Raw genomic sequence first — 26543 nt, forward strand, 5'->3', positions numbered from 1 at the left:
GGGTGACGTGACCCAGCATTTTCACAATGGCGTAGTGGTGCAAGAAGGGCAAGTGAGAAGACGTAAACCTCTGCTCCACCACCTCATTAAATCTGCACCATGGTGAGGGTGAGCGAGTGAGATATGCCTCTAGCCTTGTATTGTATCATATGAACTAGCCAATCTAATATCTACACATCTATATCTATCTATCTATAGATATATGTATCTATATATCGATATAGATATATATATCTATATGTTGATATCTATATATATCTATATAATATATACATATCTACAATCTAATATCCAACATGTAAGATTTGTCCCTATTTTTTTACGTTGAAGAAGGGAGTTGCATATAATGGAGTCACATGTATCTCCCACCATCACTGCTTACCGATTGCTTTCATATAAGGTACTTATGGGCTTCTGCTTTTTCATCTTTTTGGAGTAAGCTCACAGTATGAAAACCACTTCCTTGCCTGTGCTTCAGTTTACCAGTCCTCAGCTACCTCTCGGTAAACTCGGGAGAGTCCAAAAGGCAACAGAGGCATTGCATGGGCGCTGCATACCCATCCTATGTGACCCTCTGAGTGCAATCTAAGAAGGAGCATGCAAGGCAGAAATCTGAAATAGATGGGTCATCTGTGATTATGGTCTTCACTTAGGAATGGCAAAAGCAATTATGCCTGTGGTATCTGCTCATGTATCTTCAAGTCATGATTTTGCCCTGTACAAAGCTATTCTGTCAAGAAATACATTACCTAAAGGCGTCAGAGAACAGTTATGCTGTCTGCACCACAGCTGAGGATCTGTGCTCTCCTTTACTTCTATGGTAGTTATGCTTGAATGTAGTTACCAAAGGCAATGTGAGCAACACCTTTTATAATCTGATTACGAGCATTTGATTTTTTAATTATCAAAACTATGTAACCTTTCTGTCATTCATTGTATATACAACAAAAGCATGTGAAACTATAATGGTGTCACCCTGTAAAAATGATTTCTATCAGCTTTCCAGATGAAAAATGGTAGAAGACAGATATCTATTTAAGCAACAGAAATACAAATAAGATGAACAAACTTATTCCATTTCCTCCTGCATTAATCACCTTTTAGAGTTTAGCAGATATTAGCAGAAGATGTCTTTAAATCACTGCCACTGTTTAAGATGTCTATTGGCTATCCTTATTTCAACATGTAGTCAAGAAAAAAAAGGAAAAATAGGTTGCAATGATATCCCATTAGTTAAAAATACTTTTACTATCAATGAGAACGATAAATGTTTAGGATTAACAGAGTACAACTAGAAGATACAATGCTTTTTTTTTATTATTATTATTTTTTAATTTAGATAAAATACAGCATATCAAATTGAGAATTCCCTCCTGCTTTGTTACTATGTGGTATGTTCATAAAGGAAACTTGAAAGAATATGGACTCTTGCCATCCTCAACATCATTTCAACATTTTAGCAATTATACAGTAATTTTCTGCATCAGTGTTTTTGGTAGGATTCCAGGAAAATGTGTATAATAAGCCCTCATAAGCAGAAACACAGTAATTGAAGTCATTATATGTTTTATTTGATGATAGTAAGCCCTTCTCCTTTTGGAGGTGTACTGTAAATCCCATAATTTCCTGAGAATATAATCTTGTGCAAATGTTACAGTTTCATTTAATCTACAAGAAATACTACCTGTTTGTAGGACCCTTCAGAATCACTTCAAGTGAACTGAAGTTCATTTGGAGTGAGAAAGGTCAAGGGTCATAATCATATAATCAAATGCATTCCAAGGATCATCTCACCTAATGATTCAGTTCTAAATGTTGAGGCAAACCCAGAAGACATTTTTGGGTGAGATTAATTTGTCTAAACATCTGTCTGGTGTCCTAAACTTACATCAATAACGTCAATGGATTACAGAATGTGATTCATTTTATTCCAGCAAAGATAGCTTGATGAATCACAATTTGGAAGTGCATATTTTTCACTACTGATTTTGGAGAGAACCTAGTGTATTCTCTCTTATATAACAATGGGGGAATACCACTCCATTTTAATCCTTTTATTGGTGCTCAAATTAATGTATTATATATTCACAGTTTAGAGATCTCTACATAAGAAATACTTTGTAAATAGCATTTACAAATAAAATGTGCATGTAAAAAGAAATGTAAAAATAACGGTATTTATCATTTCCAGAGTCAATGTTCAAAGACTTCACGTAAAACTGTACTGAATGCTGGCTAAAAATGCAGCAAGCATCTCTTTCCTTTGAAATTCAAAAATAGACAGGAATGGAAGGGGGAAGAGTGAGTTGACCAGTGTTATATAAAATTCATCAGCAGATAGAGAATAAAACCTAGCTATTTTGATACTCCAGACCTTGTACAGAACCATGTTACCCCTCAGAAAAACTTAAGCTAGAAATTATTGTATAAACGTCAGTCACCATACTTACAGTTATCCTTTGTATGAGGAAGAAACCTCACTTTACCCACCTTTTTGTAAATATGAGGCTTTGGTTAGCTGTTTTGGTGATGTCAACAAATGGGCCATCTCCGGTGAATAGTACAGTTGATGACATATTTGCATCCCTAGAAAAAAAGACACACTTGTGTGTTTTTAGATATTTAACATATTCCACTGGTGGAGGACTGTTTGGGAGATGATTATGGTGGTGGAATAAACTGCAGCTTTATTTTATTTTATTTTATTTTTTAATGAAATAATGACTATCTGGAGATTTGTTAGATTTTGAAACTTCCATGGATTAAATACCTGGATACTTGCCTACTTTCATTCTCACACCTTCTTCTAAGATCTCTAATGCTACAATTATATTGAAATAGATAGAAATAGTTATTTTAATGAAAGTAAATAATCAATTTGTGCTTTTTGGTGCCATGCTGAATGGTTTACAATACTGATTCTAAAATATATGGAGCTAAAACGTAGTATGCAAAATTGATGAGTAACAAGCTGAAGCTTGGAATATCACAGTTTTGCTGTTTTGCAGGATGTAATTTCATTGCTATTTTACCTTCGTGCCTAGAGGAGAAATGAAAATATACTTTCTTTCGTGAAGAATCTAGTGGAATTAATGCTACCTTAGAAGTTAAGTTTCACCCCACAGATCTGTTGAAATCAAAATAACAGAATAACCTCTTCTCAAAAAGAGGTTTAGATTGGGTATTAGAAGGAATCTCTTCACAGAGTGGCTGGTCAGGCATTGGAATGGGCTGCCCAGGGAAGCAGTGGAGTCCCTATCCCCGGAGGTATTTAAGAGACATGTGGACATCACACTAAGGGGCATGATAGGACTTGGTAGGTCAGGTTGATTGTTTTATGTGGTGATTTGAATGTCTTTTCCAACCTAAATGATTCTATGATTCTAAGATTTGTGGAATAAATCAAGGGTATTGTGTCTTCCACTGAACAGGTTAGTTCATCTGAATTAGGCTGTACTCCTAGATTCCTTTTTCTGCAACAATGGCATTTTGAACACCAACAATTCTGTGAACTATTGGTGAGATGAAGTGTTTCGATGTTTACAACCCATATCTAGATTTCGTTCATAGCTTATTCTGCACCATATACTTTGTGATACTGCATATGATGGGCTTGGAACATATACTCCCTGGCTCTTGAGGAAACCTGGGTAAACAAGACAGCTGAGGTCAAACTATATAATTGTTTTGGGGGTGACAGCCTGCTTCTATCTGATCTTTTAGCCATAGATATTTCAGGAGTGAAAAGACAACCATTTGTGCAGATTTAATACACAGGGAGCACCTATCAAGGCAGTATGACTTCAAGTGCACTCACTGTCCTGGGAAATATGCAGTCTACTATTTGCCTGCAAATCTGCTGTGTGGGAAGAGTAAGATTAGGCATAGGAAAAAGGAGGTTTACAATAGCCCTGATGTGCCACTAGGAAAGCTGTATGACATGCTCTACGGAAAAAGTCACTATGAGAAAACCTTTGATAATTACATTTGATTTGTTTTCTTACTTTGACTTCCTGAAGTACACACAGCTGGAGATTCCTAAATCTTATGTGACTGCAAAACCAAGCTGCTACTCTTTTAATTAAGTTATTGGTAAATGATGAGTCTTAAGCATTTCTGTAAGTATAAGAAATCATAGAAATCATGCACTTTTCCTGGAGCTTCTCAGATTAATAAGAACATGATAGTTTAGCAGGTCCAGAAACTCTGGACAGCTCCAGACAGACAGAGTGTCACAGCTCTTTAATTTTCATTGATTCATGGCATCGTTCAGCACATAGATTAGGTGCACCCAAGATAAAATGTTCTGATAAGATTACTTTTCCTAGAACTGATTAACATTCAAAATAGAACTAGTTTTCAAATGGAGGGAATGATAATGACATATTGTGATAACTTTTATCTCTAATCATCTAGACTCTTATCATTTCAAAAGGAGAAAAGATTAATATGATAGGCCAGATCCTAAAAGTAAGATGTATCTTGGCTTTTCACTGTGGGTCTTCTGTTAATGAAAATGATCTGTTAGAAATTTTGAAGGCTGTGACAAAAATGGCCTTTAAGAAGCTAATACAGGTGTTAAGTAGCCCTCATTCCATTCAACATGTTCACTAGCCAAAACTCACAGAAGAATACTGGATAAATTTCTTACACACAGATATACACCATTATTTAAGGTTTCAGTCTCTAATTCTGTCTCAGATGTGTTCAGTAACAATAAGCACTATATTGACTGTTAGGAAAGATTCAGATAAAATGGTACATTTCAGAAAAACTATTCAGAATAAGGATAAGAGTGCCATTTGCCCAATAGATACAATTCCTTTTACTACCTAAAAAAATCCACACACTTATCTGAAAAAAAAAATATATATATATATATTCACACATTTGTGATTCACATTTTGTAATTCATTGTTTAGTTTTCAGGCTGCAAGGATGTTTGCAGTTTGTTTAATTTGTGTTTAAGCCACAGGGCAGTGTTTCTGCTTTGTCCTATGATTTTATGACAAACAGGAGAACAACAACCACTAAAGAATAGTAGCAAATTGCAAACAATGAACACATTCTTTGTCATAAAAAAAAAATCTTTGTTCATGTGTGAATTCATATGGAGAGCAGCTATTTTCTAAATGCTTGTGTATGCACAATATCTTTGTAAGAAAATATGCAAATGGTAAATAAAAATAACCTCTCAATGCTTCCTGGATTTGAAAAGATGTTTAAACTAAAGGGTTTTAATGAGGCTAGTGTCTAGCTTGTCTGTGTACTAGTACAAGTTAGTGTACTAGCAGTGTCTGATCCCAAGTGAAACTGTGGACCTAAAAATCAAAAAAAAATCCATCAAGACTCCTCCTATGGCTTTCAGGTCAAAGTGCACATTATTACTTGTTGACAACTGACATGACATTAAGTCTATCACTGAGTTATTAGGACTGCTCTAATTCTGGTCCTCAATGCTGCAAAACAGTCTCAACACATGGAGAAACAGGTTCTTTGCTCCATCTAGTACATTACTCACAGTGGCTCTACAGCAGGCTCTTGCCACACTGGAAGGCCTAGGTCTGACAGTCAAAAACAGGATTTTGTCTGGTATTTCAAGGAGGTAGGCATGCAGCTACTACCTACCATTCATTAGTGGAGTAAATGAAAATATAACTGACCTGGGAATCTCAAAAAAGAAATCATATTCCAGTTAACTCTTTTCCTTCTCAAGAATTTTGTGAGTTCAGGAACAAAACAGACTGCAGGGTTGAGAACAAATTCTAAACTCCTTGTTGGATTTTTGGTTACAGCAAAACTGCAAGGTTTGACCCCATTCCTGGGTAAAATTCAGTAAAAACTCATTTGGCTCTGGTCCCAAAGAAACAAATGTGTTTGAAACCAGAAGAGTGGTCAAAAGCTCAATGTATTATTTGATGGCTCAAAGAAAAGAGATGCTAACAATACTGAGATTTAACATCATCATCAGATACACATGAAGTGTAGGCTGAGCAAAGGATTAATGTTCAGGTTTCTCAGTTCCATCAATTTGTGCATCTTGCACTCTGGACTCATTCAGAATATAGGTTAGGCAAATAATTTGCAAACATTTTGTAGACGAACACACAGGCATCCCTCCAGATTTGCTTATTTGGCACATATCACAAACATGACAGTCACATACTTGAAAAATGGAAGCAAAAGGATTCTGCTGTGTGATTTATCAGAATCTGTGTGGAACACTGCACCTTCTAGCTCAGCTACATAAACAATCAGGATATGCTGCAGGACTGTCATTGTTTCCTTTTCATAAATTAAAGAAGAAACGACACTAGAAAATGTATAACCAATTAACAGCAAAAGTAAATCATCCCAGATGAACTTTAGCCTCTTTCTCTGATAATGCATGATTCTAAGTAGTTATTTCAGTATAGCAGCATGAGCTATAGACTATCCAAGACCTGTTATTACAACCATCCATTTACTAGCAAATACAGTGCCAGTTATCAACAAATATGCTGCTACAGGGAGATTCAAAGAAGGCAGAAATAGTTTGATGCTTAATGGCTTTCTATATACGTATGATAACTTTATCCTATTCTGCAGGATTTGTAACAGAAAATGTACCCAAGATAACAGAATGTGATACAATTTCAGTTTAAAAATACTATATATATTTTAAACAATGGTAATAAACTGAACAATGGAATTAAAAAGAACTAATTAGGAAACTTAATAGGATTTTTTTTTTAACAAGTGTATTTGACTCTATTATGCAGACAAACTCTGAAATATATTGCCATAGAATGGTATGGAGACAAAAGAATAAGTAATTTTTAAAAGCTAATAGAAAATACCATTGAAGACAAAATTCACTGAAGCCTATCAAATATCAAAATGTAAACTAAACCATTACACCACAAAACAACCAGTGTCCAGAAGTTATGGAGGAAAAGGAGGCAGGAGCAGGTAGGGAGCAAGGAAGAAGGCTACTGGCCATCGTAATGGACAAGGTTATTTGACTAGAAGAACATTTAGTCACATTCTGCATGTCCTTATATGCATGCATAAATTAGATAATTACATATACATATTACAATCAGAATTTGTGCATGCAGGTATTTGATATGTATATAAACGCAGTACCTACCCAAAAGAAATAAAAATAAAACATCACACATTCTCTCATCAGATGATTAAAAATACTTTCAAACAACATTTAGCTGTTTTTCTACATTTTCCTGTGTGGTATCTAAAACTAATTTATGAGACAGGCATTTGCAGGCTTCCTACTTTGGTTAGAGACCATGATAAACTGCAAGCTAAGACTTTCATTTGGTTATTACTTGAGTGACATTCCCTAAAAACCTCAGCACTGTAGGAAAGACATTTATTATTCAATGGATGGCAATGAAGTTTCATATAGTGTAAGTGAGGTCAGAATTCAGGCCATAAATTTTACCATAGTTGCAAAAATATGACACTTCTGCACTCGACCCTCCTCACCCCTTCCCTAGAAATTCAGCTGATCAGTAGTGACTGAAGCCAAATCCATTTTTTCAATCATACGCTTCCTTTCTCCCTCCACCCTCAACCACAGCTCAAGAGAAATACAGTTTCCTAACCCAACAGCTAAGGTCTAATGATAAGTATGAAATGTACTGGGATCCTAATTGCAGGGTACCCAAGTGGTTATCTTGAATTTACTTGAGATGAACATCAATATGATAGTGGAGCAGCCAAGGCTGTTGTTTTCTCCAGATTTAATCTGGAGCTATCCTCATAAAAAGTGAAGACATAAATGATGACATAAAATGATAAAAGACTAACACCTCCACATCAGTCTCACAGTGTTCTCCAATATGTATGCTCATGCCTAATCTACCATATTCAAAGTTCGCAATGCTGTAATGAATGCCATCAAAACAGGCGCTGCGACACTTACAAATTTGTTGGCTGACCTCGCACTTCATTTACCGTAGAAAAGTAGACTTGTTTGTTTGTTTTGTTTGTTTTGTCTTTTTTTTTTTTTAATGGTATAGACACCAGTAAAATGATGAGGAAAACACAAATACACAGACTCAGAAAAGCTGCAAACAAGGTACAAAGACACTGAATATTCTGAATATTTTCACTCACCCTAATCCTAGCTGGTGGCAAACACTGTCTGAAATTTGCTCATTCCAATCATCTGCACATGCCAGGTGCCATGTCTTCCCAATCCTGACTTGTACCAGCCCTTTGGTGCTTAAAGAACCATTTAGCAATCTCACTGTGGACCAAAATGGATAGAAGCATTTTAGGCAGGTGGTAAAAAAAAGAACAAAATAAAAAAATAACAAAAAACAACAACAAACAAAAAATCAACAACAAAAAAAAAACACGAAACACAAACAATCACCCCTCCACACAATGCAATATTATTGTTGCCAGCAAAGAACAAAAGTAGTTAAGGTACATTACAGCAGTAATAAACCCAGTATGTAGAAGATGTTGTATTCCCACAGGAAGGAAATGCTTTTTCCTTCTATATTTTAGTGACAGGATGTTTTCATAGCCTGTGTTTTGCAAGTCTCATGAACAGACAGTAAACAGTACATTTTCCATCTACTCTAACAACTATTTCTTCTTAGCCAGTACTACACAATTTTGAACTACTGTGGTGAAGCTTTAGCTACATGATACTCAGTAACACTGACTAGAAGTAAGGTTAAAACCAGAGCTGACAGAAAAATTGGATTTTCCAGTTATAATCACTATGAGAACTTTCAGTGTTTGCTTTCATTGCAGTTTAAGTTAAAATAATAACAATAATAATAAAAAAGCTCTCTGAAAACCAGTAGTTCTATCAAAGGTTTTCAAAAAAATAAAAATCAGAAAAAAAATTGGAAACTCTTTAAGTATGTGGTAAAAAATCTTATGCTACTGTCATGGTGACTAAGGAAGTTGGAGCAGAAGGTCAACAGAATTCCATCTATAACTCATAGGCTACAGCTGAACTTGAGACAGATAACAGTTATTGCCAGCATGAAGCAGGGAAAGCAATAGAATTCATTTGCAATTTACTGGTTGCTGAAATATTGTTTTGGGGAAAATATTAGTTCTCCAAAAAGCCTTTTTGCAACTAAATATTTCCATAAAGATTAATGTTTATCCACTTTATTAAAAATAAATAAATAAATATTCCTCTTTGACATGCAGAGCACATGAATGAAATAAGTGACAGACAGTGGTTAAATTAATGGTAAACATCACTCATACAAAATTTTGGAGCAGTCTTTAAAATCTCAGAATTGCTTGCACTGTGAGATTTCTCCAAATCACTGTTGACACCTTTCCTGTCTTCTACTTAAACTACAATTCCTCTTCCTTTCTCCTTATCAGATCTACATTAATCTCCAAATACACTGCTGCTAAGCAGTAAGAGACTTACTGATCACTCAACAAGTGGTTAATTGTAATGTCATATACTTTAGAATTTGCAAAGAAGGAGATATCCTATATCTTTTCTTTGGAATCCCTGGGAAGTTTCATGAGTTGGAGTATTTGAAAATGGCAGTTTGTCTAGTCTAAAATGGTACATATGATAAGAAATTGAAATTGGTTTCAGGAAAATGAGCAAGTATTTTGGACACTGAAAAGACTCAATATGAGGGTGTCTAATTGAATTTGCATTTTATTTTAAAGGTTAGATTGATTCAGCCAACTTTTGGATTAAATGGGTTTTTGGAAGCAATTCTCCCTATCCCTTAATGTGAGGTAATTGGTTATGAAGAAATAGACAATCTATGGCAAAATAAATCTTTGGGAAAATGTACATAATGTTAATTTAGGTGATGGTTACCTTATTCAGATCTTCTTTAGCAATGGCTAAGAAGAAGCTGAAGTGAATTTTATTTTGTGCATTTTTAAAGGCAGAAAAACAGCTAATTGCATTAATGTGGACACTGACACTGCACTTTCAGACATTATATACATATACATTCATATAAAAGATGTTGAAATCAATGACAACTGTCAGCATATATCCAATGATATATCTGAACCCTAGAAGTCCTTCTTAAAACAAAGGAAGATGATATATTGAGCTTAAAAGTATGCTTTTAACTCTCCCATTAGTATTTCATAATACATTGATAGAACAGCACTTTGTCAGACACAGCAATGTGATTTCTGTGCTAGGCCCAATGTAGTTTTAACAACAGTTTTACACTGAAGTTGTTGTTTAGGGAACATTCTTTCCATGTTATGCAAAATGAAACCATATGTCATACACCTAAATTTTGGAAAGAACCATTTAATCAGATGATTAAGCAATTGCAGCTATCAATTTTCTTGTAGGAACCTGCACATCCACTGAAAGCAACAGATGCCACTTTTTCATTTGTGCCACACCTTCATCCTATGGCAACGCCAGCATGAGGTGGAGTCCAGGCAGGCTAGGGGGTGCTCTGTGCCACAGTTTGGCTTCCCACTATTTGACAGTTTCTCTCAGGAAGACTTCTTAAACTCTATCACACACTACAGCATTTATACTGCTATGAAACTGAAATTAATAACAGGAAAAATACAAAATTTTGGAAATATGATATGGATAAAGAACGAGAGCATGTAACGAGTTTTCATTTTATTTTGAGGTCACTGTAAATAGTCATAGTTTTGAGTACAGAGTAACTTCCTACCTTTACTAGAGACTTACACAAGATTACATGCATTGTCTCAGAAATGTGACTTTGCTTTTCTGTCCATGACAAAGTCAGATACTGCTGTGTAAATCTGCATGGCTTGCATGCAGCTGCTGCAGTTTACACTAGCTAAGGTTCTGTGTCTGTTTGCCTATGAAATTCATACCAAATACTCATGCATTCCTTCTCTATGTATGAAATAAAACTTACTGCACTTCGCTTCATCAGAGCCATCTTCACACTGAGGTAGGTTATCACAAAGGTTATGCAATGGTATACACTCTCCACTACGACACTGATATTCCTCGAGTGTACAAGCTCCTGAAGGAGAACAAGAAATGAAAATGAAACCACAATTATTGGAAAGGTAAAACTGTAAACATCAGTTTGGTGGAGATCATCCAGTTTACCTGACAATAAAATTGGGTGGATAGTATATACAGGATTTTTTCCTAATGCCTTCCACTTATGATTTCCCTTTACTTTCCCTTTTCTTTCCTTCTTTTTTTTTTTTTTTTCTTTTCAAAATAATGATGATTTTCAGATAAATAAAAGCTAATTAAGTATAAAATCAGTGTTATTACACCTTACAGTTTCTGCTAAAGTTAGCATTGCTTGGTTACTAGTGTTCTTCTGCTACACAAATGAATCTTTGAGGTGGATAAGAAAAAACAAATCCTGATTAAATCCTGTTGAAAGCGACTAATAATGTCAAATTTTGTATGTTCAACACTTTCACAGAAGTTTAGTGGCTTTAAAGTGTGTCAAGTCAAATGTGCAAGTAAAGAGGCATTGACAGCCAAGAGTCTCCTTTCAAAACCTAGCTGGGAGGAAAGGGGAGACAAATGTAATAGAAATGAATGAGGAAAGCATTCACAAAAATAGGATTAATCCACTTCAGTATCAGTTATATAAAAAATGTAGATCACATATAGAATAAATATAAAGGAGTAATCCTTGCTGTGTTGGGACCGGTGTATTTAATCTCACCATTTGTTATATCTTAAATCTTATTTAAGGCAAGACAATTGCTCTCCTCCTAAATTTTTAATATCCATATAAAAAGATTAATTTATCAGCCAGTATGGCCTGTTATCTAACATGGACGTAAAAGAGTATGATTTCTGTAATTCCTGAACCAGATTTTCACACATTCACTGGCCACAACTGATGCCAGATTTTCCACAGAACTTAGTTCCTACTTACACAGCTAGATGAAGATAAGATTTTCAAATATGCTTTTCTTATTATATTGCATACCATCAAAAATTATTTATTGTAAAATTATTCTTCATTATGAAAATCTTAGTATTTTATGGAAAAATAAAATGTGAAGAAAAATCTTTACTCACAAAATTCGCTTATTTACTTACAATATGGTCTTAGTCTGTGTCCTTTGGCTGCAAAGATCGTGAATAAGCTTAACTCTTCTGCAACTGACAACCTTTTAATATATTTAACCAGACCTGGCAATGGCCACTTTGAGAACTCTGCCTTTATAAGCATAATAATTTATTTTACAACAAAACATGGGCAAAGCTTCATCTTTACTGAACCAGCTAAAAAATAGTCATAGTGTTGTTGAGCTGAACAAATGTAATAGATAAGAAAAAGAAGCAGTAAAATGGTCATGTGCCCATATAAACCTGCCTGTCAGTCTTGCACAAGGTGAGTTGATTTACCAACAGTAAATCAATGGTTATGATTTGTCAGAGATAAAAAAAATATACATATATCACTATTACTGTTAATCTATATAAAAAAGCTGACTTTATGATATTAAAAGAAAGCAAAAGAGTGTAGATTCTTGTTGACTTTCTGTTCATGCAAGTGAATGAGACTGCACACATCTCTGAACACATACTGCTTCTCCATCCTCTCTTTTCTGTTGTCAGACTTCCACAAAGTAATACAAAGCCTTTAATTATTTTCAGTAAGGGTTGACCTAGAGTTAGTGTAAGGATTTGTCCTGTTAAGCACATTGCTATTCCATACACATATATTCCACATTTGGCTCCAGTTTGCATGTTTTTGTAGAGATGATTGCTGTATTATGCAGGTAACAATTCCAACTGCAGTTCCCAGCACAAACATGACTCTTTCAGCAGGAAACTGGCTGGGATCAGATACACTGCTGTCTAAACACGTAAATCCTTCATACATTAAGGATCAAATTTTTAAAGCTGCAAGAAAGACCATATTTCAAACTCCAATCTGAGTTACCATATGCACTTTGTTCTTCTAGTGTGATTGGTAACAAGTATTTTACAAATGCATTTAAGCACACATTAATGACACCACCAAATGAGTGAAAAAATGATGTTCTTTTTCGAGAGTTTGTATAAATAATAGTTCATATTTGCCCTCTTAGCATTTAGATGGTTCACTGGTCAAAATACTGAGCCACTTTTTCCCATACTATTGAACTGAGTTGCAGACGGTACCGACATCAGCCAGCTGGGTGCTTTGTAAAGTAAAAAAATGTCACATTTCCTGCTAGAAAACATAAAGTGCAAATGAGTTACTGTTAGTCTTTTTAACTTTTTGATATTTCTGTTGATTAAGCATCAAGAGTCACCTCCTACTCTCCACTTTTTCTCAAATGTATTTGAGCTTTGGTATAACCTCTTAAAGACATGAGATTGTACACTGACCTAGACGATAGCCAGTAGTGAAGTTTGCAAGAAATCCCTTCTTTGTTACAATCGTGTCCGTAAAAAGGATTACTGTCATCTGGTTTGTTGCAGAGAAGACATCTGGCAATGGGCCTTGTCCTGTATAGACAGCTACTCTCCAGGAGAACATGAATACATTTAGGTTATTTTGATCTTATTTATTTCAAAATGTTTTAGGATTCAATGCAAATATTGCTACCACATGAATACAGTTATTTCTTAAAGACTTATTGCTATCAGAATGAGATGCCCAAAGCTCAACCCCAAATTTGATATATCAGTATAGAAAATAAAGTTTGACCAACACATGAGTATTGTTCTGTTTCTGCACGTACATGAGCAGTCTTATTTATTGAGAAGTTAATTTCTTTTGGATTTTATGGAAAGCTGAGTGTGTGCAAACATTTGGGAAACATGATGTCACATACTGTATGTTTCCTTGAGTTTTCCTGCTAATTTATAAGATGTATAAATCTGAAGAAATGTAAAAGAAAGAGAGAATTGATTTCCTTTACATCAGATCAATCAGTTTGCTCCAGTAGCCTAATTGCATTCATTTTACTACCCAGCAGTTTTACTTGCCCAAAAGTGAAGAATTTGGTCCTCTGCCATCTCTGACTTCAACTATATCATAAATATATTCCACATCAAAAACCTGAAAATGAAGTTGAATATTCTTCCCTATTTCGGCATTTAAGTACCATACACCTAGAAAACAATAACACACGAACACAAAAACCAACTTAATGGTTGTCACATTTTCTGTATCATTTTCACATTGATGAAAAAAAAAAAATCTCTGTTAAAATATTCAGAATTATCCACGAGACACAGAAGTCTAAATTTCAACTTTCGAACATACATAAAATGACATAAAAGGCATAATGTATCTGGCCTGTCTGAAATCATTCCAAGGGATTATGCTTATCAACATCACTTTTTAATCACCTGGCATAAGAATCCCTAGCTTCTGCTAAGCGTCATATAGACAGACTTCAATTAAAAGAGCCCAAAGTATTTAGCTTGGATCTTTTTTTCTTTTTTTTTTTTTTTCCTGACAACATTTGAAAGCACATTTAAAACCTTTATCCAACTAAACTTTTCCTGAAGACTTAGAAAAGAATGACTTACATGACGCTTGATTAGGATAATAGTTTGGAAAGTTTTCAGAGCTGAACGTACTGTTTGGCTCCCAGAGTTCAACTGGTCCTCCACAGTCATCTGAAAAAGAAAACATTTCAAAACATATTTCATCTATTACTTTATTTTTGCAATCATCTGTCTACAAAGACAATTTGGAAAAAATAATTTTATGAAGAAGATATTCAATTTAACTTTACCACTGTAAGGGGCCAGCTATGGTCCTATTGTTATAAAGCTTGAACAATGAATTGTGCTAAGCCACCACTCCATTTCCTTTGGGGAAGCAAGGTGTGGAAGAGCTTTACTGTCCTTATCAGCTGCTGTGGCAGACTTGCTGACCCATACAATTCATGCCATCGGTCAGCTGTAGGTCAGACAATGCTGATTGTGAATTGCTAGTGCCGAGGTGCACAACTGCATTGATGATGGTGTTATGAGCAGTCTTCCCCACATAGGCAAGAAAGGATATAATTTGTTTTCATTTGGTAATTACTGGTCTGCAAGCTGCACACATGACAGAAAATGTGAATAAAACTGTATAATTTAGTAGTGTATTAACATAAAAACTAGAAAACATCTATATAAGACAGGAAGCCTCCCCATCCCCTAAATATAAGCATTCATTCATTTGGCATGCCTTGCTTATTATCTAATTGATTTTCTTGAAACACTGGCAGAGATACTAAAGCCCATTTTGTCATCTAGGAAATAAACTTTGGAGCAAGACCATATGGATCTATAATGGAAACCATTAGAATTTACCTGAAAGTTTCTTGGTAGCAAAATTTTTAGTTGAAAAACATTCAAAAAATTCTAAAAAATTTCTCAGGTGGAGTTGTCACCATTTTGCAGTTCATCTTGGCTAAGAAATAAAGAGCAGTTTCTTTTCTCATTCCATAAACTTATAAAATGTATTAAAAATTAATTATTGTTATTACTGCAACAATTATTGTTTAACTCATCAATTAAATATGAGACTTTCAAATTAAGCTTTTATGCAAGGAGGTTGGAAACCCATATATTTCAAAACAAATATGTCTACTAGCATATCTACTATTCTTCCCGTTGGGGGAAAGGTGATATTGTTGGTGTGAAAAATCTTTGAACTTCTGTAAGGATAAATGGAATAAAAATTTCCAGTGCAATTTCAGAATATAAATTCATGGAGATGAACTGCAGATTTTGAAAGGAGGGAACTTAGAAAAACACTAAAGAGGTCTGCTCAGATACTCAGACTTTTCCAAACATACTCTAATGCAGCATGTGAAGGCATCAGAACTGTGTGCGAATACATCTATAAAGAAGTGATGTCATATATTGTTAATGAGCCAGGCAACACTAACTAGCACACCTAGTATTTATATACTAAATGGGAGAATTGTGAAAGAATCGATGCTTTTAAAAATTTAAGACTTTCATTTTTTAAATTTCCAGTTTAAGTGTATATTGAACAGCCAGGTGACATCTTCAATGCTTGGCCTGAAAAGATATCTTAATAGTTATCTGGATATATGACAACAACAAAATTGGCACTTACAATATCTGTGTTGGTAACTGTGTTGATACCTTTTACTCTAATGACAGCAAACCAATGTACAAAAGCTTGTATATATTCTGAAACAGAACATCAAAAGACTGACTACAGCGAGATTCCTAATTTTCTTATTATGTAATGTTTTTAGAAAAATGGGTCTCAACCACTCCGCTAACATACTGTACATGATATGTGAGTATTTTAAGAACTTGTACTGTCATTTCGATTTCATCAGGAGTTAAAAAGCTTTTAGTTAAATCTTTTTAAATAGTAAAAGTAGCCATTTGTTCTTTCCCTGAAACAACAGCTCCAGTAAAAAAGGTCTTTATCCTAAACATGTATTTGCACTCATATATATAAACATAACATTTATATAAAAGCAAGTAGTTTAGATATGCAAAGCGCACACACACACACACACACAATTAAATATGCTGTATATACTCAATATTCTCTTTCAATATATAGTACAGAAAGGTGGTTTACATCCAGAATATATCAGCTTCATATCCCAAAATTTTACTGCATGTTAAGAAATGCTATTTATGTTATTTCAGCTGTACCATTGGAAAGAAATCTGTTTTACCACTTCAGTTGCTCTCAGTTACTTGTTTCAGAAACAAACACTGCTCTTCTAACATCTCCAGGAAAGAGAAGTAAAGGTAGAAGAATTCTACCATTTATTTTTCTTGTTTTATTCCTTTAATTAAACATGATTTTGTCAACATAGTATTTGGTTAAACATTACCCCCCTATTGGTTTACATTTTGTATTTTGGTATGTCTGTCAGAATTGCATACTGTGAGTCTCTAGTAAAAAGCCTTCATAATATACAAGTCTTACTGAGGTTGTCCATTGAATTCCACTGGAAAGAAGTTCCACTAAATACAAAAAAAAGATTTGAACTTTCTCATTACAGCCTTTTATTATTTTATTTTTTTTTGTTTTATTTTGTTTTGTTTCATTTTGTTTTGTTTTATTTTGTTTTATTTTATTTATTTATTTATTTATTTTTTAAATCAAACCTGTTAAGATAGATTGAACACTCTGAAAGGCAAAGGAACTGTTAAAAATCACACTCTCACTAAAAATTGTATTATGTTTCATCTATATGGGTTACAGTGACAACTAATTTCTGTAAGTACCATTGACAACAAATAAAAGTTACATTGGTTTTGTTATGGAATATTAATGCCCATAGAAACAAACACAGAACTATTGCAAACCTGGACAAAGAATTCTTAGCCAGATTCATCTTATGACATGAGCAGAGCAAAACCAACTTTCTTAATGGCTGAACTTCAGCAACTTATGATGAAATCTGATCTGGTGTTGGCTACATGTAAAACATCAGTAATGATCTGTTCTTTGTCTTGCATGGAAAAGCAATGAAAGCAATTGATTTTGCTCATGGAAAAATGCTTTTAAAATTTGTTGTAATCTTTAAAGATAAATTTATATGGAGTTATTCTGGATTGTATTTCAGATGCTCATTAGAGAACCAAAAAAACGAATCAGCACCAATAACCTCCGTCGTTTCATCAAGGATAATAAAGGATTTTCTCAACACTGTAGAAAACGATATATGACCTTTACAGAAAAAAAAATAAAAAATACTCTGGCTTTGACCAAAACCTTACTTTATATTAACATACACATCTAAAGTGTGGAATCTACGCTGCAATTTCCACACTGTGATTTGTGTTAAAAGACAAGTTATGAATGAATAAGAAGATTAAAGCAATCCTTGCTTTAGATGAAAGTGTAAGCTGACAGTCTTGTGCAAATGACAAAAGCAAATCCAGCTCCCCCACCCCATACCCTGACAAAAAAAATCAGACTTTTCAATAAGTTTCTGTGGCACTGTGAATGATGCAAATGCCTCTCACTGAAGCTCTAGGTTTAGCAAAGGAAATGAGTTCAATGCAAATTCTTTCATCTCTTGTTTATAGATGTGACATTTGTAGTAAAACTGTCACTGTTAGTAAACTTGCACCATATCCATCAAAGTAATATCAGGCTTCTTTGAAGATGATTGATAATATTCACATTTTTCAGCAGGTTGCAAATGGCATATATGTATCATGCCTCAATGAGGTAAGAGTGCAACCAAGTCAGTTTTTACACAGGAACTGCTTAGACTGTACTTTTGTATCATATTGAAAGATAACACAGATCCTCCCTAATGCATTTTATACAGATTTATACACCACATGACCACTTCATTTTTTGAATAGTTAAATTTTGTCACTATACTTTGGGTCAAGATCTACAGTTTGAACGCTGTTTTATTTAGTGTTTCAACAGCAGCACTCAGCTACTACTTACTATAGAGACTGTCTACCACTGATCATTTGCCTGAAGTTAACTTCCAAGATGCGTTTACTCAGATCGCGTGAAAGGACTGGAGGTGGCAGCTCATCTCCTCACACACCAGAACTTCTAAATCCGTCTTTTTTGTTTTCCTATTCAGTTTTTTTTCAGAGCAAATATTGCTCTATTTTTCCTTTTGAATATAATCAGATATAGTACGAATAACAATATGGCCAAATACATATTGAAAATAACTCATTCATTTTGAGCCTTCTTCCAGATAATACATCCATTTTGGGTATCTGGCATTCATACAGACCTTGCTCTGACACCATTCTGACACCATTATTGTTTCATTCCCCTAAATATGAGATTTTTCGTTGTGTAGGTATTCTCAGAGCTGGGTGAACATATATCTATTGAGACTTCTGATGATATTATTATGTGATTTTGCTAACTCTCATCCCACTCCTGTATTGTTTATAATTTTAAATATAGAGGTTATAATCTTCCTCCTCTTTTTAACTCCCTCCTCTTTACTGGATTCCTGGAAGCTTTACTAATTACAGACTTTAGAAACAGATTCTGAATTCTTTACTTATGTACTGGGTCTAGATGGGAAAGTTAATTCCCCCACAGCAACCCATATAGTGCTATGCTCTGCACTTGTAGATGGAACAGCACTGGTATCACACCATCGTTTTTATCTATTTATGAGCAGGGCTGGAACAGCCTCCAGACTCCCTCCAACCCTCCCCAAAGCCAGTAGATTGGGGTGGGCAAGGGGTGGGGAGGGGACATCACTAGGGCAGCTGGCCTAAACTGACCAAAGGGGTATTCCACAGCATGTGATGTCACACTCAGCAATAAAACATGTGAAAGGGGAAAGAGAAGAGTGGGCTCTCATTACGAAAATGTTTGACCTCTCAAAAAACCGCTACAAGTATTTAGGACCAGTTTCAAAATTTGTAGCTGAACATTGCTTGCTGGTGGGAAACAGAGAATAATTATTTTCTCTCTTCGCTTCTGTGTGTCCTTTGCCTTTTTTTTTTTTTTCTTTTAGTTTAATTAAACCATCCTTAGCTCAACCCATGAGCCTTTTTTTTTTTTTTTTCCTTTCTTTCATTGTGTTTTCTTGCTTTTTTTTTTTTGAGGTGTGGAAGTGTGAGAGCAGTGTGATAGAATTTAGCTGCCCATCAATGTTAAACCACCACAACTTCTCTTTCACTCTTCAAGCAATGTTAAACCACCACAACTTCTCTTTCACTCTTCAAGTTTTGGAAGACAATGTAAAGAGAGCTTAAGATGTGAAACTACCAGTACTTTTGCTATGGATGGAGCCATGGGCAGGGAATATGATCCCTAACATATCATCCTGAAGTTAATTTTATATTGCTGAGGAGGTAATTTTATAAAGCTGAAGGGATTTTGTTACAAATCTTGAATCACTCAAACACAAATACAATAATAGGAAATGACAATCAACAGTAGCGTTTACTTACTGGGACCTGAAGGGGTAGTAATAACAACTGGAAATGCAGTTGGTTCTACATAATTACTTTCGTTACATTTTCCCTTTGTCAGGCCAATATCATCCAAGGCAATATCACTTGGACCATTCTTTTTAAAGGCATCAAAGATAACCTGAAATTCATTTAAAAAAACAGAACGTTATAACTTAATGAAATATCTTTCAGCCTCCTATACCGAACCATTTAGTCTTCTTTCTCAAATGTTCTTATTTCCACTGTAATCTACACTGGTGCTATACTCAGAGGAGAGGGTCAGGGAAGAGAGAGGACTTCCTGTAACACAAAAGCTATGCAAATTGAACACATCATTCTTAGGAATGCAGGAATTTCATATAAATGATGAACATAATTTAAAATTATTCAAGAATTTTACTTATTTTTATATGAATACATGTAATTTTTAACACACAACATTCTGTATCACTTATCTGTCCAGCTCTTCTGATCTAATGGCATGTCTCCACGTACAACTGCAATTTGTCATCTGATGGCTTGTTACTGCATTTTATTACACACATATTTAAGGCAATCCTGCTACCAAGGAATTTGTGCTGGCAAAAAACATCTTGATGTCTTTCAATTAGTAGGTATAAGTATATAGTATGTGTAAGTAAACTATTACAATTAAGTATAATTCTCTTCTTGAGATCTTATAACACACATTTCCTGGAAATGTGATGCACCCTGGTCAGAGATGTAGTCACTTTCTCAGATGGTAAATGCACCTTTCTGGCAGTGCTTTTGCATCAATGAAAACTAGTATAGAAAGACTAGCCAACCAAAATACCTATAAAAATAAATTTAAAGCTGTGGATCATTAGAAGAAAACTTTGATATCAATTAAACTAAAACAATTATATGAAAGACTAATAGCTTAACAAACCTTAAAATCAGATGTTTCATTTAAAGTTACTTGTCCATAATTCCAGTTGTTTCCATAGTTTCCTTCTTTCTCAAAAATTATCTTTTCCACACCTTGTGCATCACTTATGCTAACACTTAAACGGTAAACATTAGGACTGTACATGTAATACCTAGAGGGGTAAGAACAATGTTTTCTATTATTATATTGAAGTGAAATTTCATGAAAAAATATCAAGCTTTTTATTTTTTTAACAGCTTTATGAAATTGGAACTAAACTTTAGTGAGCATGAAAACAAAATGAAACATTTTGTACAATTAAAACTGGAAGTTTTACTTGCTCTTTTGCTGTATCTTCTGTGTAGGCCTAGTTAAGCGTCACAACAAAAACATTTCAGGGATTCTTAGTATTTCTGTATAGAAATACATGCTGGTTGCAGAGTGTAAATGGGAACTAAAGCTAATTGCAAGACAAACCTATAATGGAGTAAAAATTTCTGGAGTCAAGATTGGTCATGGAAATCTAAACAGACGTAGGCTTGTATGGTTAGCACACTGACTTGCATTAATATATATGAAAGAAAAATATTTTGTTTTATTCTTAAACAAAGTATGTGTTTAGGAATGATTTAATCTGCAGAGGTTACAAAACAATACCAAAAGCTTAGACAAGATGGATCTGAAGAGACCAAAGGCAAACTCTGAATCCGGACTCTCTCTTCTCTGAATCCAAGTCCTATGGGTGTTGAAATATAAAATCCTGCAAAATAATGAGCACATTTTAGTCAGTAGAAATATTATTTTTATTTTTTGTTTTTCCTTTTTTGATGAGGGCAAGTTTTTGTATTTAAAAATGGTATCAGTAATATCAAGCACAGATTTAATGACTTGGAGGATTCCTGACAAAATAGAAGTGAACAATGACCCTGAGTTATATTCATCAGTCAAGAACATTAAAGTGAGCTTCTAAGCTTGTCAGATGGTCCTCAGAGCTAGACATGAAATCAGAAACTAGCCCTTCTGAAGTCAGTGGGAGATTCACCTTTTCTTCAGTAATGTCAGGAATTTACCTGAGTGATTTCTGCTTAGTTTATAAAAAATGTCCCCCTGTTTGACATTGCTTGTAGATTTGCAATAGAATTTCGTGACATGCTATAATTTTTATCCACATAATAATGGGAAATATGGGGTGTGTGTTGGGGAGAGAGAGTGACTACATTAATATTTTATAACACAGGAAGCAACATAAGCAAGAAAGGACATTATTTGTTTATTGTTTAATCCTTTTCTGAATTAATTCTTTCCTGCTGAGAATTTGAACTTCTTGCTGCCAAACGTAAATATAATGTGAGGACAGGCTACAGACACATTATGGTTTGTCACAAGAAAAGCAAAATTTAGCGTAGTTAAAAGTCCTAAAAGAAAATTCTTGCTTTATTGAAATCTTGTCTGTAATCTTAGATTTTATTATATCTATCTATGAACCTATATTCCTAATATCTACATATGCAATATTATACACATAGAATTTATATTAAATATACTTAGGTAATGTACACTATATTATATTCTGTTATTTACACTTCTAGATGAGCTAGCTTTTTCACACAGAAAGTTCAAGTACATGAAAAAAAAAAAGTCTGAAATATGAATAATTTCCTGTGTTGCTTTAGAAAAGCACATGTTAAAAGATACATGGTGTCTAGCTTTAAGATGAGCATGGCATTCATTTTAGAGCCAACATGACAGGTCCCTGTTTTTGTTTCATTCATTCATTCTGAGAATTCAGAATAAATGGAAGAAATTTTGTTCAGTAATGAATGTGGTTTTCCTTTGGCATTATCACTGTTAGGATATTTATTATATTGCCTGTATCATTTTGGTATGAAGTGTAATACTGTACAAAACAGTCAGATGTGGAGAAAACAAAATGAGGTTTAAGCTTAATTTGAACTGAAATAAATATTTTCTAGTGGAGGTCTACAGTATTACAGAGATTTAGTCTTGAGGCCTTGAGGTCTTTTAAGTATGTATTAAATCCCCTGCTATTCAAGAGTAGTGAAACAATACTACAGTGTCTATGTAATACCTAGATATTAATGTCGCAGTTTGCAGTTTTACTTCAAATGCAGGTAATAGAAATATGAATATTCAACATAAAGGTAACATTACATATAGCAACATTATATATGTCAGCTGAGATCTAGTACAGCGAAAAATATCTAGGATATATTAGCACTTTCAAGACAGCTAGAAATCACTGTCAAGAGTTTTATTAAGTAAATTTTATATTTTTTCATTTGATTTATACTCTAGGAGTTGAGAGGGAAGACAAAACAGCGTTCTGAAGATTATTTAGAAAATGTTCATTTACTCAGAGAGAATAATCTGTATGCAATAATGTACTGAACAACATTTTTCTTTTCCCAAGAGTAAATTTTGCCAGAATAATTTGCACTTTTTACAGTTATTTATCACTGCATATGATTTGTCTTGCACAGAATATATATGGTCATTGTGAAATTCAAATTATCTTAACTAGTTTTAATTGGACTGAGAAATCAGCTGAGACAGATTCTGTGTTTTTTCTGTTGAACAAGAAAAAACTTTTGAAGTCAAGTTCTTGGAAAAACATTCAACATACACATTCAAAATCTGATTCCTATTCATTATCATCTGTTGAATTAAAATCCACGCATGATGTGACTGCTCTTCCAATTAAGTTATTTTGCTGTTGGTGGTGTGTTTGTGTTCTGCATGTGTGCTGATAATCGGTGTTCTTGCAGTGCGGTTGTAACTGTACCATATGTACCTTGCAGGTCAATTTTATATAAATATATATATATGTATATATTGATTTTGAGTGGTAGATCGGGATGAAAAAGAAGTAATTTCAGTAAAAAGTAAATATATTTTTTTTCCCCCTTAGACAAACAGATAAGTCACTTTGAATAGAGTCCAAACTCCTCAATACCTCACACTTCAAACAATGTATATATTCCTTTGTTTCTTCTTTTAGTTTTGGTGTATTTATACAAGATGATAATCAGTTGCATAAACTTTTTTGCATGGTAGCCCAGACTGATTTTTATGGCAGATAAAATTACGTCCTAATAATACCACTATGAAGAAAACAGCTTACAGTTATATAACTAAAGCAGCTTTTCCTTTAATCTGCAAGCAATTTATTGATCTTACCTGACATGTTGCCAAATGTATGATCAAAATCAGGACCACTCATAAGGGGAAAGGTAGGGCCCTGAATTCTCTCCCAGTCTGAATCATCATCTAAATCTTGCCTCCAGTAACAAAAGCCATCTTCAAAAGTGCAATAGACTTTCTCATAATCTGTGAATAAGAACCTCTAGTATATAAAAATGACAAAGACATTAAGTATTTTCTCAGAATTTCATAAGAATGAGTGACAAACGGTGTACATTTTTTAAATGTTTTTGAAAACTAGAGCCCATGGTGACTCTCATTTTGCTCTTCTAAGCAACTCAAATAAATGTGTCATTTGTGCTGTAAACAATGCATCGCTGAAGGTGGCCTGACACGCTCTTGTACTTATTCATCAAACTTCTTTCTTGATCCTTCACCAGTAAGTGGTGGGGAAATGAGAGAGTACCCCTTGCATAGCTAACCCTAAGGACTAATCCTCCTCTTTCCTTAGCTGCAGTCTGGGCTGCTCCAGCAGAAAGATTCCCATGAGAGCCTCCACCTGTAAGCTCGACATATAACTGCTGTGCTTTACACACCAGAAATGTCTCTGTCTTTGTCCTTTGCTCCTTATTGATCACATGTGTTTGCTGCAACACTCTCAATACTTTTCTTCCCATCATTTTATCTCTTCATGGTGCCTTGAATCACAGTTCTGCCCATAACAAGGATTTCCATGTGACAAGAATTTGTTGGCATTCTGAGTCTTTTCTGCAGCATATCCCTTCCTAGTCACATGCCCCATCCATATCCTTCTCAAAATGTAGCAGCTGAAGCAGCCTTCACTTGCCGAATCTGCCTCTAAATTTATTTCTTGACTACTAAAGAATACCAGAGCATGAGTCACATTGCTGCATTTTGTTTTCACCATAGATTTACTGCATCTGGATTTTTTATTTTATTTATTTATTTATTTATTTAATGTCTAGTCACCGAAGCACGTATTGTTCTGAATGCTAATTTTACCACTTGGGACTGCTATTTGTGGCAATGAATTAGATTATCAGAAACTCTGGAGAACAGGTACGACCTGGAGATCACAAAATAGTGATCAGCATTGGTGATCCCACAGTGTTCATCAGTTAACAAACTGACAGTGCGGAATCTGAAGGCCATCTGATATGGCCAGAGTTTTACTCTTATTTTCACAGCACAGTCTTTGTAAGGCATTACCCTATTACCAGATCTAGGCCTGTAGGCCTGTGGACAGTCCTAATGAAATCAATGATATGATCTTTAAAACAGGATGAAATTTCTCAATGTGGAGTAAATTAAGGGACTAAGGCCAGAAAATACTGCTTCCCTGTTCATCTCCATTTTATCAAACTGAAAATATAGTTTCACCAAGCATTCTAGAAAACAAGCAAACAAAAAAGAACACTTACTGTTTAGCTCATTTGCATTAAATGCAGTATATGTTGCATTAAAGCCATTGTAATTTTCAGAATAATCAGATATAAACTCAGCTGTAGCCTCATGAGAAAAAATGTATACTGTCTCAGCATTAGACCCTGAGAGAGAAGCTGAAAACAAGCAGAATAAAATAGTCAGAGAAAAAGAAATCACATGTGCATTAATATCTCCAGTACTGTTATAAAAACACACTGGATTAGTCTTTCGAGTCTTAAAGAATGCTTTCTCTTTTGTACAGTGATCCTGTCTACAAGGCCTTTGAAACCCTGAAGCCATTCGGTTTGGCTGCCATATAATTATTCTGCATATCCCATCTCACTTATCTGTCAATATGGATATCAGCTAGTGGAGAAACATCTTTTATGTTACACTGTGATTATTTTTTTATTTTGTTATAAAATACCCATATATTCAAAATTATAATCTTCTTATTCATGCTTATTATGCTACAGATTTTCTTGAGGTTTACAGATATGCACTCTGAAACTCTAGAATAACAATACTGACTATGTGTTTTTATTAGATATACTTACTCTCTTACATAATTAGTATATATGCTTACAGAATTTCATGGACTAAAGAAATTTTGAATTACTGTAAAATTAATTTATTTACTTAAATGTAGAGTCTACTGGAAATGTACCTTAGAACGTTTTAGGCAACCCACTGAAGGACAGTCTTTAACATTGTCTTTACATCTTTGCAGTATCACCAGTCACCCCCACAGCAGTCTTTCAAAATACGCAAGTTAATGGTTCCTACAGAGAATATTATTGAAGCACTCTCTCACATGGAAATTTAAATCCCAAAGCGGGATTATATTCAGAGCAGTACTGGAGGGGTAGAATTTCTCCATTTGGTATTTCAGATGTCTTTTACTATTCTACATTCCCAATCTCTCCCTGCTTCCAAAAATAGGAGTATACAATAAAGATCTTTCTGACTTAGAAATATTCCTGATCTAGATATTTATCTCCAAGTATGTGTGTTCCATCTGTGATGGAATTCAGCTGGACAGACTGAGTCATGAAAAATGGTGAGAATCCCAGTTTTCCAGAATAGAATATAGAGGTAGTAACGTCATGCATATAATAAATTGCAGGGAGAACCATAGAACTTCTATCAGCTTCAGTTTAAATGCCTTAATTTTATTTCACTGTGTGCAATGTTAAAGGATCATCTGAC

At 34.4% G+C, this 26543-nt stretch overlaps 1 protein-coding gene across 1 annotated transcript in view; it reads right to left on the reverse strand.

The window, feature by feature from the left end:
* Window positions 1-26543, reverse strand: part of TMPRSS15 (transmembrane serine protease 15) — a 57456-nt gene that overhangs the window by 7673 nt on the left and 23240 nt on the right. Inside the window, 11 exon segments of the mRNA XM_080564861.1 lie at window positions 2491-2586; window positions 8122-8254; window positions 10878-10988; window positions 13322-13453; window positions 13925-14050; window positions 14474-14563; window positions 19835-19976; window positions 20748-20898; window positions 21384-21486; window positions 23925-24074; window positions 25331-25468. Of these exon segments, the coding sequence (XP_080420987.1) occupies window positions 2491-2586; window positions 8122-8254; window positions 10878-10988; window positions 13322-13453; window positions 13925-14050; window positions 14474-14563; window positions 19835-19976; window positions 20748-20898; window positions 21384-21486; window positions 23925-24074; window positions 25331-25468 (1372 nt within the window).

Source organism: Anser brachyrhynchus (genome assembly GCF_964034855.1).
Source record: "Anser brachyrhynchus genome assembly, chromosome: 1".
NCBI classification, from domain to species: domain Eukaryota; kingdom Metazoa; phylum Chordata; class Aves; order Anseriformes; family Anatidae; genus Anser; species Anser brachyrhynchus.